Below are 17,688 nucleotides of genomic sequence, written 5' to 3' on the forward strand. Positions count from 1 at the left end.
GCATTGATAGAAAAATGGCACCGGCGCTACCTTTGCCCTGTCTTATGACAGGATACAACAAACCTGGCAATCTATCTATATATCACAAACCAATTAGTAATTAATAAACATATAGTGACATATATCCAATTTTGAATCTTTATTAGTGAAAAATCTTCATAAAACACATCCCAAAATTATGTCTCCATAATACCCCAGACACCAAACATTTAAAAATCTCATCACACCCATACAATCACATTCACTGTTTATATCACTCATACAATCTGTTATATAAAACACTTCAAAAATTTTTTAAATTACACATAAATGTAAACCTTTTCACATAACATCATCAAGTTTAAATACAAACTATTTGCAAGCAGGAAGAGTTCTATTGCAGCCGTGGCCCGAGAGTGGAAGATCACACCGGGACCCCCCCCCTCCACTGGACCCCAGGTAATTTAAAACATTTTGGGGGGGTTCGGGAGGGTGGGGGATTTATTTTAAAGGGTCGGGGTGGGTTTTAGGGTTGTTTTAGTGTGCCGGTTTTCCCGCCCTACCCCTTCCCCTCCCCCCTCCCCCGATTTATGATTTTTGAAGATAAATCGGGGGAATTCCTATTGTATCGCGCCCCTAACGTTTTTTGACGATTTAAAATATATCGGACGATATTTTAAATCGTCAAAAAACGATTCACATCCCTAGTGACGAGGCCCCGGTATTTCCATCTAGGCCGGAGGCTGTGACACTCAAGTCACTATGGGACCTGGTGGCAGGTCAAGGACAGGCTATGAAAAGACTAGAACAAAAAATGGATTCCCTGAATTATAACTTTCAACAAAAAATATTAGGAATTCAGGAACAGGCTATGGAGACATCGAATAAGATTACAGAGACTGAAAATAAAATTCAATCTCTGCAAGCTGTTAATGTAGCTGTAATTAAAGAACAGATGGCCTGCTCCAAATGTTTAGAAATTCTGGAAAATAACATCAGACATTTGAATTTACGAATTATGAATTTTCCCCAAGTTGCTGGAGAAATTCCCTTCACCACATTGAAGAGACTCTTCAGAGAAGGACTTGAATTCACAGAAGAGAATATGCCATCTATAAATTTTTGTAGATTCCTTAATAATAGTAACAGACCTTCTGCTGCAGGGCCCCCACCAACAGCCATTTCATTAAATTTAACCAGCTTTTTAGAAAACACTGATATGGATGTAATTGATAGGAAAACATTGCTTGTTGCGTTTATTTCTGTGCATGACCTTAATAGTGTGATGCGTAATTTCTTTAGAAAATTCCCTTTAATTTTTCATGGTCAAGCAGTAAGAATATACCCGGACTTAGCTCCTATGACACAAATAAGGCGGAGAGAATTTCTATCTTTAAGACAAGATGTTATTTCTCTAGGTTTTGCATTCACACTTCGTTACCCATGTGAGTGCATTATCAAGAAAGGGGATGACTGTTTTATATTTTTTCAGTTAGAACAACTTCGTCACTTCATAGATGCCCGTAGACCAACCACTTCTTCCCCGGTCAATTAAGAATAGGGTTATAATGATGTTCCAGTTAAATACTCTTTGTTAAGGCCACTGATTATATAAAAATTTCTAGACAATCTCTCATTTAGATTTCACTTGCCTCCCTATATTTTTCATGGGTTGAAACATGTTTAAGTTGCCATCGGTAGAGAATTAAAATGACTTATGAAGTTTAAATACTTTTCGAATATAAGGAAAAGAGATATTATGCATTATTTTTTCCATCTTATTATTTCTCTTAAAATAGCAGTTTGCTGTTTATATCTTATGTAAGACTCTACATAGATGTATTTTTCTTTTATTTGTACATTTGAAAAAGTAATAAATAAGAATTTTTAAACCCCCCCCCCCCCCCAATTCTGCAGCCAAAAATAGGCTGGAAATCCTTCACCCACTGACTTTAACGGGAACCGGAAAATGAATTCACATATCAACGTATCGGGGGCGCCATACGTCCGAATGCAACGGAAATGCCCCCAGACAAATACGTATTACGAATGCAACGAAAATATTTTGGCTGCACATCTCTATAAAAGAGAAATAAAATGTACTCTTGATTATGTGAGGTAGAAATCAGAGAAGACCAAAACATTGATAAGACAGGCTAAAAGAGAGTTTGAAAAAAGTTAGCCATAGAGGCAAAAACTCATAATAAAAATGTTTTATCTAACGGTCCAACTGTGATTAAATCAGTTGGACCATTAGATGATCAAGGGGTTAAAGGGGCATTTAGAGAAGCTAAGTCCATTGGGGAAAGACTAAACAAATTATTTGCTTTGGTGTTTACTGAGGAGGATGTTGGGGAGATACTTGTTTCGGAGATGGTTTTCAAGGGTCACAATTCAGATAAACTGACCCAAATCATGGTGAACCTGGAAGATATGGTAGGCCAGATTGACGAACTGAAGAATAGCAAAGCACCTGGACTGAATGGTATATATCCCAGGGTTCTGAAAGAATTAAAAAATGAAATTTCAGACCTATTAGAGGTAATTTGTAATCTATCATTCAAATCATCTGTTGTACCTGAAAACTGTAAGGTGACCAATGTAACCACATATTTAAAAAAGGCTCCAGAGGTGAGCTGACAAAATAGAGACCCAGTGAGCCCAACTTGTACTGGGTAACATTTTGAAACTATTATAAAGAATAATAAGTACAGCAAAACAAAAAACACGGTCTGTATGCCAAGGTATTATCTTCCAAAAGGACCTATAACTGAATGAGAATAGTCCTATTCATCAGGCTCTTTATGCCGGAGATGCAGGAAGAGTTTGCCAAGTACTTGAAGATAAGTGATGGCATAAGACATTTCTTTAATTTACACTATAACCTGTACTAATGTTCTCCAAGATTATTCAGAGTCAGCTAATTTTCAGAAGTTTCAATGGTAAATATATTTCTAATGATATTCTTGGGATAATTTTAAGCCTAACATAAGGATGCAGTATTGTAACTAGATAATGTTTTGCCTGATTCACTACCAAGTACATCTAAATCCATATAAAATTTGTGAAACAAAGAGTAAGATTAAATGGACATTTTTTCAGTAGAATGGAGTGGACAGTGGAGTGCCTCAGGGATCGGTATTGGGACCCATACTTTTCAATATATTTATAAATGATCTGGAAAGAAATACGACGAGTGAGATAATAAAATTTGCAGATGACACAAAATTGTTCAGAGTAGTTAAATCACAAGCAGATTGTGATAAATTCAGGAAGACCTTGTGAGACTGGAAAATTGGGCATCCAAATGGCAGATGAAATTTTATGTGGATAAGTGCAAGGTGATACATATAGGGAAAAACAACCCATGCTATAGTTACACAATGGGGGTCATTCTCTAATGCTATCGCACACGAAATGGGATGTTTCGCACGTGAAAAGTCCCTTTTCATGTGCAATAGCTAGCTCGTGGTGGAGTCGGCCCCAGAAGAGGAGGAGTTGGGGCAGCACCAGGACCGATGCTGGGGACACATCTCTGGCAGCGAAAGGTAAGATTCCTTATCACTGCCATTTTCACGCCGAATAACTACACCTTTTATGGTGTAGTTATTCGGCGTGAAAGCCGGCAGCGATCACACCATGGAGGTGCGTTGCTGCCGGCTATCGCAGGACCACCCCCCACTTCGCCCCCCCATTACCGCCGGATTCTCTAAGATCTGTGACCTAAAGCGGATTATTGTGAATCGGTTATTTACTCTTTCAGATAATAGAAAGACCAGGGGCACTCCATGAAGTTAGCATGTGGCACATTTAAAACTAATCGGAGAAAGTTCTTTTTTACTGAACGGACAAATAAACTCTGGAATTTGTTGCCAGAGGATGTGGTTAGTGCAGTTAGTATAGCTGTGTTTAAAAAAGGATTGGATAAGTTCTTGGTGGCGAAGTTCATTACCTGTTATTAATTAAATTGACTTAGATAATAGCCACTGCTATTATTAGCAACAGTAGCATGGGTAGACTTAGTTTTTGGGTACTTGCCAGATTCTTATGGCCTGGATTGGCCACTGTTGGAAACAGGATGCTGGGCTTGATGGACCCTTGGTCTGACCCAGTATGGCATGTTCTTATGTTCTTATGTGATATAATTATATTATATTATGTAAAAATCTGCCCATCCAGATGCTCACTCCCTCCGGTGGCTTTTAAATATTGAGCCAGGGAAGGCTGAATATCCCCTCAAACCAGAATCTCCCCTTTCCTCCTATCATTTTAAAAACAATGAACTGAATGACTAACAGCCTCCGACCCCCCCCCCCCCCCTCCCATCATTACTCCTCTCTCCCACTGTATGTAAAATGTCAAGCCAGAGTGGGTCTTCCCCACTTCCATTGGCTGCAGGAGCACTATGAAGCCATGAATAAACAAGCCTCTCGTGGCAATCCCACTAACTCCTGCTATTTCTACGATGTTGTTCCAATGTCCTCCTCCCACCCATCAGAATCCCGCCCCCCCAATTCTCCTTCCAGCTTTTATTATTGTGCAATTGCGTATATGCTTTATTAATAAAGTATCTGAAAGTGTAACTTCATGACTTTTTAATTGTGTGATTATACATCTAAGTGACAGAGTTAAGGTATATTTTTGTTAATCTGAATCTCTGTGACCCTGCTGAAAGAGTAAAGATATTGACGGTGTTCAAGAGAAGCAAGGATCCAATAAGCAGTAAAATCACACACTCTTCTCACACTTGAAGCATGTAGAAATTTTACATTCAGAGTAATAATCTACAAAAGTCAGAACAATATGGGGCCAATTTTAAATGTTACGCATACAGGGTACATTTGTGCGCGCTACCCAGTGCACACAAATGTACACCTGATTTTATAACATGCGCGTGCTGCCACGCACATGTTATAAAATACGGGGTCAGTGTGTGCAAGGGAGTGCACACTTGTGCACCTTGTGCTCACCGAGCCTAAGGGGAGCCCCAATGGTTTTCCCCGTTCCATCCAAGGCCGCTCCGAAATCGAAGCGCCCTTGGAGGGAACATTCTTTTGATCCCCCCCCCCGCCTTTCCCTCCCTTCCCCATCTAACCCACCCCCCAGCCCTAACTAAATCCCCCCTTCCTTTTTTTCAGGAGTTACGCCTGCCCAAGGCAAACAGAATGTTGGGAATTATTAGAAAGGGAATGGTGAATAAAACAGAAAATGTCATAATTCCTCTGTTTCGCTTCATGGTGAGACCGCACCTTGAATACTGTGTACAATTCTGGCCATAGTATCTCAAAAAAGATATAGTTGCAACGAAGAAGGTAAAGAGAAGGGCAACCAAAATGATAAGGGGAATGGAACAGCTCCCCTATGTGGAAAGACTAAAGAGGCAGGCGTAACATTTGCACGCCGGCCAGCTGCCGATGCGCTATGCTCCGGCACAGGCCGCTGTGCCGGAGGATTCGGGACCGCCCCTGGACCGCCACCTCACCCCCTGGCCACACCCCCAGTCTGCCCATTTTGGAAAGCCCCGGGACATATGCGCGTCCCGGGGCTTGCGTACACCGCCAAGCCTATAAAAAATAGGCTCGGCGCAAGCAGTGGTAGGTTTTCGGGGGTTACGCGCATATCTTACGCGTATAACCCTTTTAAAATCTACCCTATATATACATAGGAAGTAGTCTTTATTATTTTAGATAGAGAAGAATCCAAGAATGCCAAATGCCCCAATGTCAACTTGTAATTCACTATCACATAATAACAAAAATGATTGCTTTGTCCTGGTGGTCTTTATATATTAGTTCAGGATTTGTGGGATTATTTTGTGATTTTATTTGTTGGTCTTGTTGTTTAATTTCTATTCACTTTCCCTCATTCTGTCTCTTCTTCTTCTTCTCTTCAGCAACTCATGAAGCATGAATATATGGAAAAAAGAAATCACAGCAGAGTAACAGAATTCCTGATTCTGGGATTCCCAGAATTTCCAGAGCAGCTCCCTCTTTTCGCTCTCTTCTCACTCCTCTACCTGATGGCCCTGCTGGGGAACCTCCTCGTTATCTGCATAGTATGTGCCGATCAGCACCTACACAAACCCATGTTTTTCTTCTTGGCCAACTTGTCTGCCTTAGATATCTGCTCTTTGAGCACCACTATACCAAAACTGCTGGCAATCCTTTTAACAAACAACAGTAAAATATCTTTCAGTGGATGCATTCTTCAGATGTACTGCTATATGATGTGTGTGGCTACAGAATTTCTGCTTCTCACTGCCATGGCCTATGATCGTTACGTTGCAATATGCAATCCCCTGCGTTATTCCATCATCATGAATAAGAGGGTCTGTGCTCTTCTGGCATCTGTCACATGGGTAGCAGGTTTATTAGAAGCAGTGCCTCACACTATTGTTATATCACAATTTTCTTACTGTGACTCCAATGTAATGAATCACTTCTTCTGTGAAACCACAGCACTGCTGGAACTTTCCTGCACAGACACCTCTGTCATTGAAAATATGACTTACGTAGAATCAGTGCTTTCAGTCTTCACTCCGTTTCTCCTAACCCTGACATCCTACATGTTTATCATCTCCACCATCCTGAAAATCCGTTCTGCAGAGGGGAAAAGCAAGGCCTTCTCTACCTGCTCCTCCCACCTTATAGTCATTTTTCTCTTATATGGGACTATGATAGGAGTGTATACACAGTCCAGGTCATGGGACACTGGGAATTCAAACAAGCTGCCAACCGCATTGTACATTGTCACTCTCCCACTATTAAACCCCCTTATCTATAGCTTGAGAAACCAAGAGTTAAAAATGGCCCTGAAAAAAGTCATCAGCAGGAAGTCAACATTACAGAGCCGTTGAAGACTTCTGTAAGATGAGGCCACTTCTATCAAATAACTTCAGTGTCTCTCTGAAGGTTGTTTTCAACACAATGCCTGTTTTTGCAAGTCCATGTGACATGTGTACTTTAATCTCAAAGTGAAAAAAGTGCATACTTTTCCTTTGAGAATGTCCTAGGGAAGAAGAACCCAGAAACATTTGCATCAGCTTTTGCTGTGGATATATTTTCCCTGCAAAGGACTTTCATGGTTTTAGAAACTGCAAAACGTGTGTGTTTGTAGCATCCCCCTCTCCCTGGGGACACCTCTGTGCCATGAGGTCAATCAGTGGTGGCTCTTCCATGGATGGCATTGGGGGGGAGGGGCACATTGTATTTTAGGATGGGCAAGTCCCTTTCCCTCCAATCAACAAAGGAGCTCACTTCTCGTCTGGGAGGCAGGTACCTCATCCCTTCTTCCCCCCTGCCCTTCTCTGACGTTTCTCCTCATGTCAAACTTCAAAAACATTTATGCACATAAAGCCCAGTTTAAGTGCCTAAAAGGGCTTTGGAAAACTAACCCGGGTTTGTACATGAAAGAGTACACAAGGAAGAGGTTCCGTATGTACATTTACACCTACTGTAAAGTGGTATTCCTAGTGGTGGCATTGGAATGGAGAAATCACTGATGCATGTTAAATCCAGTTAGAAAATTTAATCTGAAGTTGGAATCAATATTATAGAGCTATTATATTGTATTATTTCTTAATTGCATTGTATTTTGAAGTTGATTTTTTTTCCCTTTGGTTAAAAATATATATGAAGCAATAAAGAAAAATCCACCTCACAATACCTTAGATTTAGGAACAGGAGAATACAAAAGCTGATGTGCACTTATTTTGCTGATAATTTAACAACATGTGTCATACTGATCATGCAGTGGTCTGGAGCAGTGGTTCTCAACCTTTTTTTGGCCGGGACACACCTGACAAATGGTTCTCACATGCGTGACACACTGAACATGTGACCATCACGGGGCTAAATGTAAACATGCACTCTGCATCCACAGGAATCCTCTCAACCCCCAGCAATGAGTGCAGAGCAGATCTAGGGCATAACCGGTACAACTCACCATACAAAAAAAAAAGATATTCTGGTTCTGATGACATCTCAGTAAAAGCAAAACAAATTCCCTTTACTACCAGGCACAATAGCCTTCCTTATGAAAAGACAGTAATTTACCACTAATGTATGTCCTATTGAGAAAACACATCAAATAAGATTGATACAAATGCCTACATGCTAGTAAAATACCTCACTTTGGTCACACACCCAGAACTGACCTTCACCAAGTAGAGAAAAAACACAAATTATAAATATGGAGACAGAAACTGGAACGGAAAACCAAAAAAGCCACTCTGCATACAGTGCGAACCTGGAGAAATGGAAAGAGAAATATAGCACCTAACAGACTCAGGATTTGCAATAATGCACACAAACTAACCTGCACAAAGTTACACCTGTATTACGGAACATACGCAAACAGTAATAACCCTATCTAAGAAATACAACTATTAAACCAGGCCATAAACACTAAAACATTTCCTATTGGGAAAACAGAATAAGCCAAGCTGCTACAGAGCCCCACACAGAAATCATTGTAAAGTTATACCAAAAATGTTACAAAACAGCTGCTAAACAGAATAATATTCAATTAAATACTCATAAAAATTATTAAAACGTCCAAATATCAATAAAATACTTCAAAACAGCAGACATCGCATAATACCCAATAATTAAAATGGCAGTCAATCAAGAAAAATAAATTTAAAAAGCCACCTTTACTTACCCTCTCCAGCAACTCTCCTACTCCTTTCCCTTCCAGGCCAATAGCACTAACCAGAAGCAGCAAGGGCTGCTGAAGCTCTGTCCTTGATCTTCTTCCTTAGCACCCACAACCAGTCACTCACAACACACACCCCCCCAATTCGACCCCACGACCAGTCTCGGTCTCTTTCACACCAGTCATCTTCCTGACCAGTTTCTCTCTCTCAATCACACTCATGTTCTCTTATATACAAGCTCTCAATCACACACAAAAGCTCTTACACCCATTCACACCAGCTCTCACCCAGGCTTCCATTCACACCCCTACACACAAGCTCTCACCCAAGCACCCATTCACACCCAATGACACAAGCTCTAACCCAGGCATTCATTCACACCCAATGACACAAGCTCTCACCCAGGTACCCATTCACACCCTCAGACACAAGCTCTCACCCAGGCACCCATTCACACCCTCAGACACAAGCTCTCACCCAGGCATCCATTCACACCCACAGACACAAGCTCTCACCCAGGCACCCATTCACACCCTCAGACACAAGCTCTCACCCAGGCATTCATTCACACCCACAGACAAGCTCTAACCCAGGCATCCATTCACACCCTCAGACACAAGCTCTCACCCAGGCACCCATTCACACCCTCAGACACAAGCTCTCACCCAGGCACCCATTCACACCCAATGACACAAGCTCTCACCCAGGCATCCATTCACACCCAATGATACAAGCTCTCACCCAGGCCCCCATTCACACACAAGCTCTCACCCAGGCACCCATTCACACACAAACACACCAGCTCTCACCAAAAATAACTTCTTCCTTAACTGCAGGGATGGGCGCCAGTTCAGCCATGGCTTTAATCCGGCGGGCCTTCTTTTTTTGGCGCCACGGGGATGGGCGCCTCAGTCAGAGGTCGGGTTTCCTCTTCATCGCTAGGGGTCGGGTTTTCTCTTCACCGCTACGGGGATGGGCTCCCGTAGCGGCCTTGCACCGTCACGGTCGGGTTTTCTCTTCACCGCTACGGGGATGGGCTCCCGTAGCGGCCTTGCACCGTCGCGGTCGGATTTCCTCTTCACCGCTACGGGGATGGGCTCCCGTAGCGGCCTTGCACCGTCACGGTCGGATTTCCTCTTCACCGCTACGGGGATGGGCTCCCGTAGCGGCCTTGCACCGTCGGGGTTCTACACTGCTATTCCTCCCACCCCACTCCCGGACAGTGCCATGCCTGCCTCACCGGCCAATCAAAGGCTTCCTCCCTTCTTCCTACTCCCACTGGCAGGTGGCAGGGAGGAGGCTTCCGATTGGCCTGCGCGGGGGAAGGCAAAATGAAGGAGGCTTCCGATTGGGCAGTGGGGGTAGGAAGAAAGGAGGCTTTCAATTGGACCGCGGGAGCTGGAAAAAAGGGAGAAGGAAAGTACAACGGGGCAGTGGGACACCGGGAGACGCGACACACCTACTGGTGTTTGGCGACACACTAGTGTGTCGCGACACACCGGTTGAGAAGCGCTGGTCTGGAGGATAGAAATTAGAAGTTCACCCATCTAAAACACAAGGCAGAAAAATCCTTCTGGCACTCCTACCAAGACTGCTGTTAGGGGACAATTCAGATTCTTCATCATCATCTAGTTTTCATATTTCAGTGGTGATTTAATGTTGCTTTATGCAGTTCTGCCTAATTTAGAAGTTACTCTGCATTCTGTAGAGGAAAGATTTGGCCATAATAAAAATGAATTCTTTGGCAATCAGATGAATTGGCTACTCCAACTTTTTATATTATGGCTTTTCACAGAAATCTATGAAGCAACTTCAGCGCCTTAACGAAACTTCAGCATGATTGATGGTGGTCATAAAAAGAAATACCTCCCTGCAACAAAATGGCACCAGACACTGGGCCCACCAGGGTAGGGCAGAAGCAACTGGGGTTCACTACCTCCCCATTTCGATCTCAAGATCCCATGAAAAGGGCAAAATCGGTCAAGGAGGTGGGAAGTGGGATAAGGGGATGGTTAGGGCAGGGTCTTCGTTATTTACATTTTGATGGGACTGTTTCTGGTGTTTTCAGGGCAAGGGAGGGCAGTGAGCCTGGGCCCAGTGCTGGTACGTAATTGAAAATGAAACAAAATTAATGAAAGTACATCCTCATGGAGTATAAGTATAAATTATGTGTTGTGAGCCTGCCCGCGAGCCACGGGCAGTCCCCCACCTACCTCCGGTGGCCTGCTGAGCCGCCGATGTTGTTCCCTCGCGGCAGGCCATGCCGCTGTGTCCTGGCTCCCCCGTGGTTCTGGTGCCCTCGTCGGGAGCTCTCCTTCATGGCAGAAGCTGCTGCTCCTGCTCCGTCATGGCTGGTGCCGCTGCCGGGGTCCTCTGTCTGAGCGGCAGGGTAGCCGCCTCTGCCGCTGCCTGCATCCATCTCCCAAGCAGCAGGGAGCCGTCCCTCATAGGGCCTTCCACGCGGCCTGCATGCTGATGTCTTCACCTGCTTCATGCTTCAGTTTAGGCACGGGCATGCACCTCTCTCCTGCTTTTAAAGGGCCAGCGGCCGGAAAAGCCCCGTGGCCCTCAATGATGACATCATCGACCTGCTTTGCTTCAGCCCTATAAAAGGGCCCTTTGCTTGTCCCTCAGGACCTTCGCAGGGAGCCAGCTTGCTCCTGGATGTTGCAGTCCATCGTTCCAAGAGGCTTCTGAGGTCCATCACTTCTTCAAGGTCCTTTGTTTCTCGTTGGAGCTACTTTGTCTTCATCTGTGGTTCCTTTCCTGAATATCTTGATGTTCCATGTCCTGATGATCCAGATGTCCTGATGTTCTGTGGTTCCATTTCTGTAATTCCTGATGTTCCACATCCTGATGTGTCCTGATGTTTCCAGATGTTCCGTGTTCCTGCTGTCTTGCGCCTGATGCCCTGGTCTTCACCTCTGCAACCAGTTCCCAGGTTCCTAGTGCCCACCTTTCCTGGCATGCCATGTTCTGGTCCATGACTAGCCCCGGGGAGGCTGTGTAGTGTGCTTCGTGGTTCAAGGCCTTCTTCTTGCTTGCAGCGCAAGCCTCCAGGAAACCTTTGTTTTTATTGCTGTGCTGTGTATCTAGTTCCCGGTCTACGGAGTCCCCTTGTGCCTGCTCTGCCTATGCTTCAGCATGGTCCGCGACCAGCCACAGGCAGCTATGTAGGGCATGCCCCGGTGCAGGCCTCAACTGAATCTTCATCATGTTCCAGTCTCAACTTCCATACCTCATCTGGAGTCTGCTTTTATGTTCAGCGTGGTCCGTGATCAGCCATGGGCAGCTCTGTAGGGCATGCTGTGATGCAGTTCTCATCCAGTACTTTTGCCCAACTCTTGAACCCTTGCCTGAAACTCCTGTGTACCTGAATCCATGCTTAAAACTCCTGAGTATCTTGAATCCTCGCCTGAGTTTTCGTTTGAGTCTTCCGAGTATTCCAGTCTTCGTTTGAGTCTCCGTCTGAGTAACTAATTCTTCATCTGACCCTCCTGAGTATCCAAGTCTTCATCTGAGTATCCAAGTCTCCGTCTGAGTATCCAATTCTTCGCCTGACTCTCCTGAGTATCCAAGTCTTTGTCTGACTCTCCTGAGTATCTAAGTCTTCATCTGAGTATCCAAGTCTTTGTCTGATTCTCCTAAGTATCCAAGTCTCTGTCTGAGTAGCCAAGTCTTCGCCTGAGTCTTCGTCTTATTGCCCTCAGCCTCTGTCTGGCCTCATGCACTCATTATTCCCAAGCAGTGGGTCCAAAAGGGATTTCGAGTGGCCCAAGGGCTACTCTTGTGACCAGCATTACATTGCTGGGTCACACTCGTGCATGTAGTTCCAGAGGAGGCCGGGCCCAACCTTGTTCCTGTTCCGTATTCCATTGCTTGTCTTCAGTCCAGCCTTGTTCCTGTTCTAGATTCCATCACTTGCCTTCAGTCCAGCCATGTTCCTGTCCTGCCCATGCTTGGGCATACCTCGCCTGCCTCAGCACCTCTTCGGATTTCCTCTGTTGTCGAGCCGTGGCCCAAGAACACACTCTCTTTCCTTGGAAGTGGAACTGCTCCCTAGCATTTCCCAACATTATGATTAAAATAATAATGTATTTTAAAAAATACTTGGAGAAATATTTATTTTATGCATTATTACATCTTTTATTCCGCTAGATCCATTTTGTACATACATAAAAATAACATACATAAAAATCACAGACAAAACAATTAAAAACATAATTTTTAAAAATTGACAACACACATCTTACACTTCCCAGATTTCACATCAACACTCCCTCTTCTACATTATTAAATGCCTTTTTAAATAATTCTGCTTAACAATTTTATAAACCGCAAATAATTTTGTTCTTGATGTAACCATAACAGCAGATTTTTCCATATAATGGGAGCTATGATAGAAAAAACCCTTGATCTTGTTCTAACTACACGATAATCCTGCACTGATGGTATTCTCAACAATTCTTCAGAGGATGAGCTTAAGATATGACTAGGTACATATATGTCTAATTTTCCAAACAATCCATATGATTCCTGTATGATTGATTTATATATTATAGTGCACATCTTAAACTGAATTCGATGTAAGAACATGAGAACATAAGAACATGCCATACTGGGTCAGACCAAGGGTCCATCAAGCCCAGCATCCTGTTTCCAACATTGGCCAATCCAGGCCATAAGAACCTGGCAAGTACCCAAAAACTATTCCATGTTACCATTGCTAGTAATAGCAGTGGCTATTTTCTAAGTCAACTTAATTAATAGCAGGTAATGGACTACTCCTCCAAGAACTTATCCAATCCTTTTTAAACACAGCTATCCTAACCACATCCTCTGGCAATAAATTCCAGAGTTTAATTGTGCATTGAGGTAAAAAGAACTTTCTCAGATTAGTTTTAAATGTGGCACATGCTAATTTCATGGAGTGCACCCCTAGTCTTTCTATTATCCGAAAGAGTAAAAAACCAATTCACATATACCCGTTCTAGACCTCTCATGATTTTAAACACCTCTATCATATCCCCCCTCAGCCGTCTCTTCTCCAAGCTGAAAAGTCCTAACCTCTTTAGTCTTTCCTCGTAGGGGAGTTGTTCCATTCCCCTTATCATTTTGGAAGCCCTTCTCTGTACCTTCTCCATTGCAATTATATCTTTTTTGAGATGCGGCAACCAGAATTGTACTCAGTATTCAAGGTGTGGTCTCACCATGTAGCGATACAGAGGCATTATGACATTTTCCGTTTTATTCACCATTCCCTTTCTAATAATTCCCAACATTCTGTTTGCTTTTTTGACTGCCGCAGAACACTGAACTGATGATTTCAATGTGTTATTCACTATGACGCCTAGATCTCTTTCTTGTGTTGTAGCACCTAATATGGAACCTAACATTGTGTAACTATAGCATGGGTTATTTTTCCCTATATGCATCACCTTGCACTTATCCACATTAAATTTCATCTTCCATTTTGATGCCCAATTTTCCAGTCTCACAAGGTCTTCCTGCAATTTATCACAATCTGCTTGTGATTTAACTACTCTGAACAATTTTGTATCATCTTCAAATTTGATTATCTCACGCGTCGTATTTCTTTCCAGATCATTTATAAATATATTGAAAAGTAAAGGTCCCAATACAGATACCTGAGGTACTCCACTGCCCACTGCTAACTTTAATAAAAAAAGGTTTTAGAGATACCCCCAAGGTAAATTAAAAATCACCCTAACAGTAGCATTTTGTATCAACTGGAGAACCTTTACCAAATTTACTAACAATCCCACCTAAATTGTATTACAATAGTCTAAATAGCTGTGAACTAGTTCCTGAACAATCAATCAAAAGTCATCCAAAGGCAACACATTTCTTACTGGTCTCAGAACCTTTAGGTTGAAAAACACTCTTTGACTTGTTCCTTTTACCTGGGCCTTTAACGTCAGTACTGAATCCAACATAACACCTAGGTTACAGGATTCAGTTTTACTGTCAACATACAGTTCTCAAAATTTACCATCATTGGTGTCAAAGGTGAAGAGCTACCCAACCATAATATATTTGTTTTACTGCAGTTTAAAACAATTTAAAACAATTTTCTAAAAAGAAAGCTATTCAAATTTCAAATTGAAAACTTGATTTGTAGGGCTGTACATATCTGAGTCTTGTTGTATGACTTGCAATTCCACTCATGGGATAGGCCCGCGAGCAGCTCACTCACTTCCCAACTCCACAGATGCCACCAATCTCCAATGCTTGCGGGTGCCACTCTGTCCTGTGTGGAATTGAGCCGCTGCCAGCACCACTGTTGCTGTTGTTCCACAGCAGGAGGAGCACCCACTATGCCACCCAATGCTACCTCTGCTTTCTTAATGAACTGAGGGCTGCTGACTTCTGCTTTGCCATCACTCCTGCCCCGGTGTTCTCTCTAGGTGTACGCGTATGCCTCTGCTGCTAATTTAAAGGACCCATGGCAGGAAATGCTGTGGCACCTCCTGATGATGTCATCTCCAGCCAGTCCTATAAAAGGGCTCTTCAGTCTTTGCTCTAAGCCTTCGCAATGGTTTACAAGCAACTTCAAGGTTTTCGTTGTTCTCTTTCCTTGTTCGATGTTCCTGGTCTCTCATCAGTTCCTGATTCCTGTCTTCAGTGTCTTCATTCCCGAGTTCAAGTCTTCATTCTTGCATTCTACGTCTTTCCCCCATGACTTGATATCATGCATATATGCCCAGAAAAAATCTACTGGATATGAAACCCTCAATGAACTCCATTAGAGTATCCTTTCACAAGAGTCCATTTGTGTACCTTTGAGCCAAGCAGGTACAGCTTAACTGCTGATTGGCATGGGGGTACAGTGGAGTGCAAGGGATGGGAGGTCTAGCCTGGAGGGAGAAAAGGTCTGTTCATGCCAAGGATCACTAAGTTGCAGGGGTCTCCTTAGCAGTCAATGGAGTGGCCAGCAAATGTGAAGGTCAATCTCATTTTTACAGAAAAGAATGGACTAGAAGAAGTTGTTATGGTGGGATTCTTCATGTGGGTAGACTCCACAGCAACATCAGGACTCACCTCTTCTTGGAAAGGATGGTGGATTCATGGAATGGACTACCAGACACTTCTTTCTACCAACCTAGAATTTTTTCTCCATGAAATGACTTTTCCTCTGACTCAGGACAACATAGTTCCTTTTAGAGACTTTCTTGAAGGACATTATCAAAAGCTTTTTGAAAATCTAACTGTGTGATATCTTGAGCGACCTCTTCATGTGGATCAAGTTGATATCAAATAATTCCAATGGATTAATGAGACATTACTTCCCTCCTTTATACAGTGTCCTCTTGACCCAGAACCCAATATATCATGTGACAGAAAACAGCTTCTGTTTTTTCAGATGAAGGTTTTTCTTCCAGAAGACCTGCACAGCTACAGTTTCCAGATTCAAAGGATAAGGGATATTGATCTGAGGTATTTCCTCACATTGGATGCCAGATGTAGATTAAAATATATAGATGCTTTAAATTTTCCCTGTTTATTTTTATCTAAATAAAAACATAATCTTCTGAATTAAGGCTGTAGATCTGCTGTTTACCACAATTTTGTCTGCCATATAGTTACAACTGTGGGATGTAAATCCTGAAGTTTTTATAGGGCCGTATTAATGATTAAAAATAGCAGCACATTGAAATGATTATCTTTGTGGTCCCAGGGTTTAGCACTGGTTAAAGGTATAATAATACAGTATGTGACAAATCTCCAACAGAGGTAAGAAATAACTACAATTGAAGAAAAATAACGGAATTCCTATATCTTGCTCAGAAACAAGGACTATGTTTATTCTTTGGAAGTGTGCTATCCATAGAAGAGAAAGTAGTAAGTGGGTGTCCTAAGTCCAAGCTGAACTGTTTTTACATTGTTTCCACCTGTTGAGCCCATCGGTCGCAGACGGCTGTGCCCTCTATTGCTCACCTTTCTTTTGCCAAATTCAATTCATGTTGGAAAGATGGCTGCTGCTGCCTCTCCACGCCGACCCCTTTGGCATCCTCGGTCTAGCATGGGCGATTGCATTCATCATCTTTTCTCTGGAGTCACTTAGGGTGTGTGCGCAGCCCCGTCCTTTACATGTGTCATGGCAGGAACCTCGGGGGCATCCCCACCACATGACGTCACGAACCTCCGGTATTTAAACTCCAATTATAAACATCAATATGAGTTAGCAAGGATTCCTCCATGATTCTCTACCTATGCTACCAGACGCCTTCACTCTGCGTACTTCCAATCAGGACGACTTAGGCTCCTGCTCCACTCGGGGGGCCTTGCCTTGCTCCTCTACACCCTTCGGGGTTAGACTGTCTCCAACAAGGACGCTTAAGGTACCCACTCCTCGGGGCCTTGCCTTGCTCCTGTCAACCCTCCGGGGTTACCTATCTTCAACAATGACGTCTATGGTACCAGATCCTCGGGACCCTGATTCCGTCCCGGACCTCCACTCCTCGTGGGTTCCCTGCTACTGCTATTACCATCCTCAAGTGAGTACTAATGCTACTGTTCTGTCTCTGCATTGTCTCACGTCTCTCACAGATCATCGGTCTGTTCTACACTGCAGACCACGACTGGACTCTCCTCCCTCTCGGGATCCAGTGAGACTACATTCTGCATTTCCATCCTACAGCTAGCAGACAGAACACCGCCATCAGAGATCTCCTCTTCTGGCTGGGACCAGTATCTGCTCCTCGGATTATAATCCTTATTGCAGTACAATAAAATACTTCTTTCCTGTGTCCATCTCTGGTTGGAGCTAGCCTATTTCTGCAAGTTCCCACAGGGCTCCACCCTGTGGGAGGTGTCAACTCTTGCAGTGACCAAGAGCCCACACTTCAATGTCCAAAACACAACACCACCAGACTTAAGCATCCTGGGTATGTTGCTTTGAGACACGAAAGCAGGAATGTGGTTAATCATTTTTCAAGATTTTATGAGTACATGAGGTGAGAATGTTGAATCTGCTGTAAATGATTGAACCAAGGGTTTATGTTAGATACATTGGAATTGCTGAGTCTGGT

The 17,688-nt window shown here is 43.2% G+C and overlaps 1 protein-coding gene across 1 annotated transcript in view; it reads left to right on the forward strand.

Moving 5' to 3' along the window:
• The window catches only part of LOC115077747 (olfactory receptor-like protein OLF4), a 31,666-nt gene extending 14,297 nt beyond the window's left edge, over window positions 1-17,369 (forward strand). The window contains exons 2-3 of the mRNA XM_029580033.1: window positions 5,873-6,546; window positions 17,207-17,369. Coding sequence (XP_029435893.1) covers window positions 5,873-6,546; window positions 17,207-17,369 — 837 coding nt within the window. The remainder of the gene's footprint in view (window positions 1-5,872; window positions 6,547-17,206) is intronic.
• Window positions 17,370-17,688: the final 319 nt, after the last annotated feature.

Source organism: Rhinatrema bivittatum, chromosome 16 (assembly GCF_901001135.1).
Source record: "Rhinatrema bivittatum chromosome 16, aRhiBiv1.1, whole genome shotgun sequence".
NCBI lineage: Eukaryota > Metazoa > Chordata > Amphibia > Gymnophiona > Rhinatrematidae > Rhinatrema > Rhinatrema bivittatum.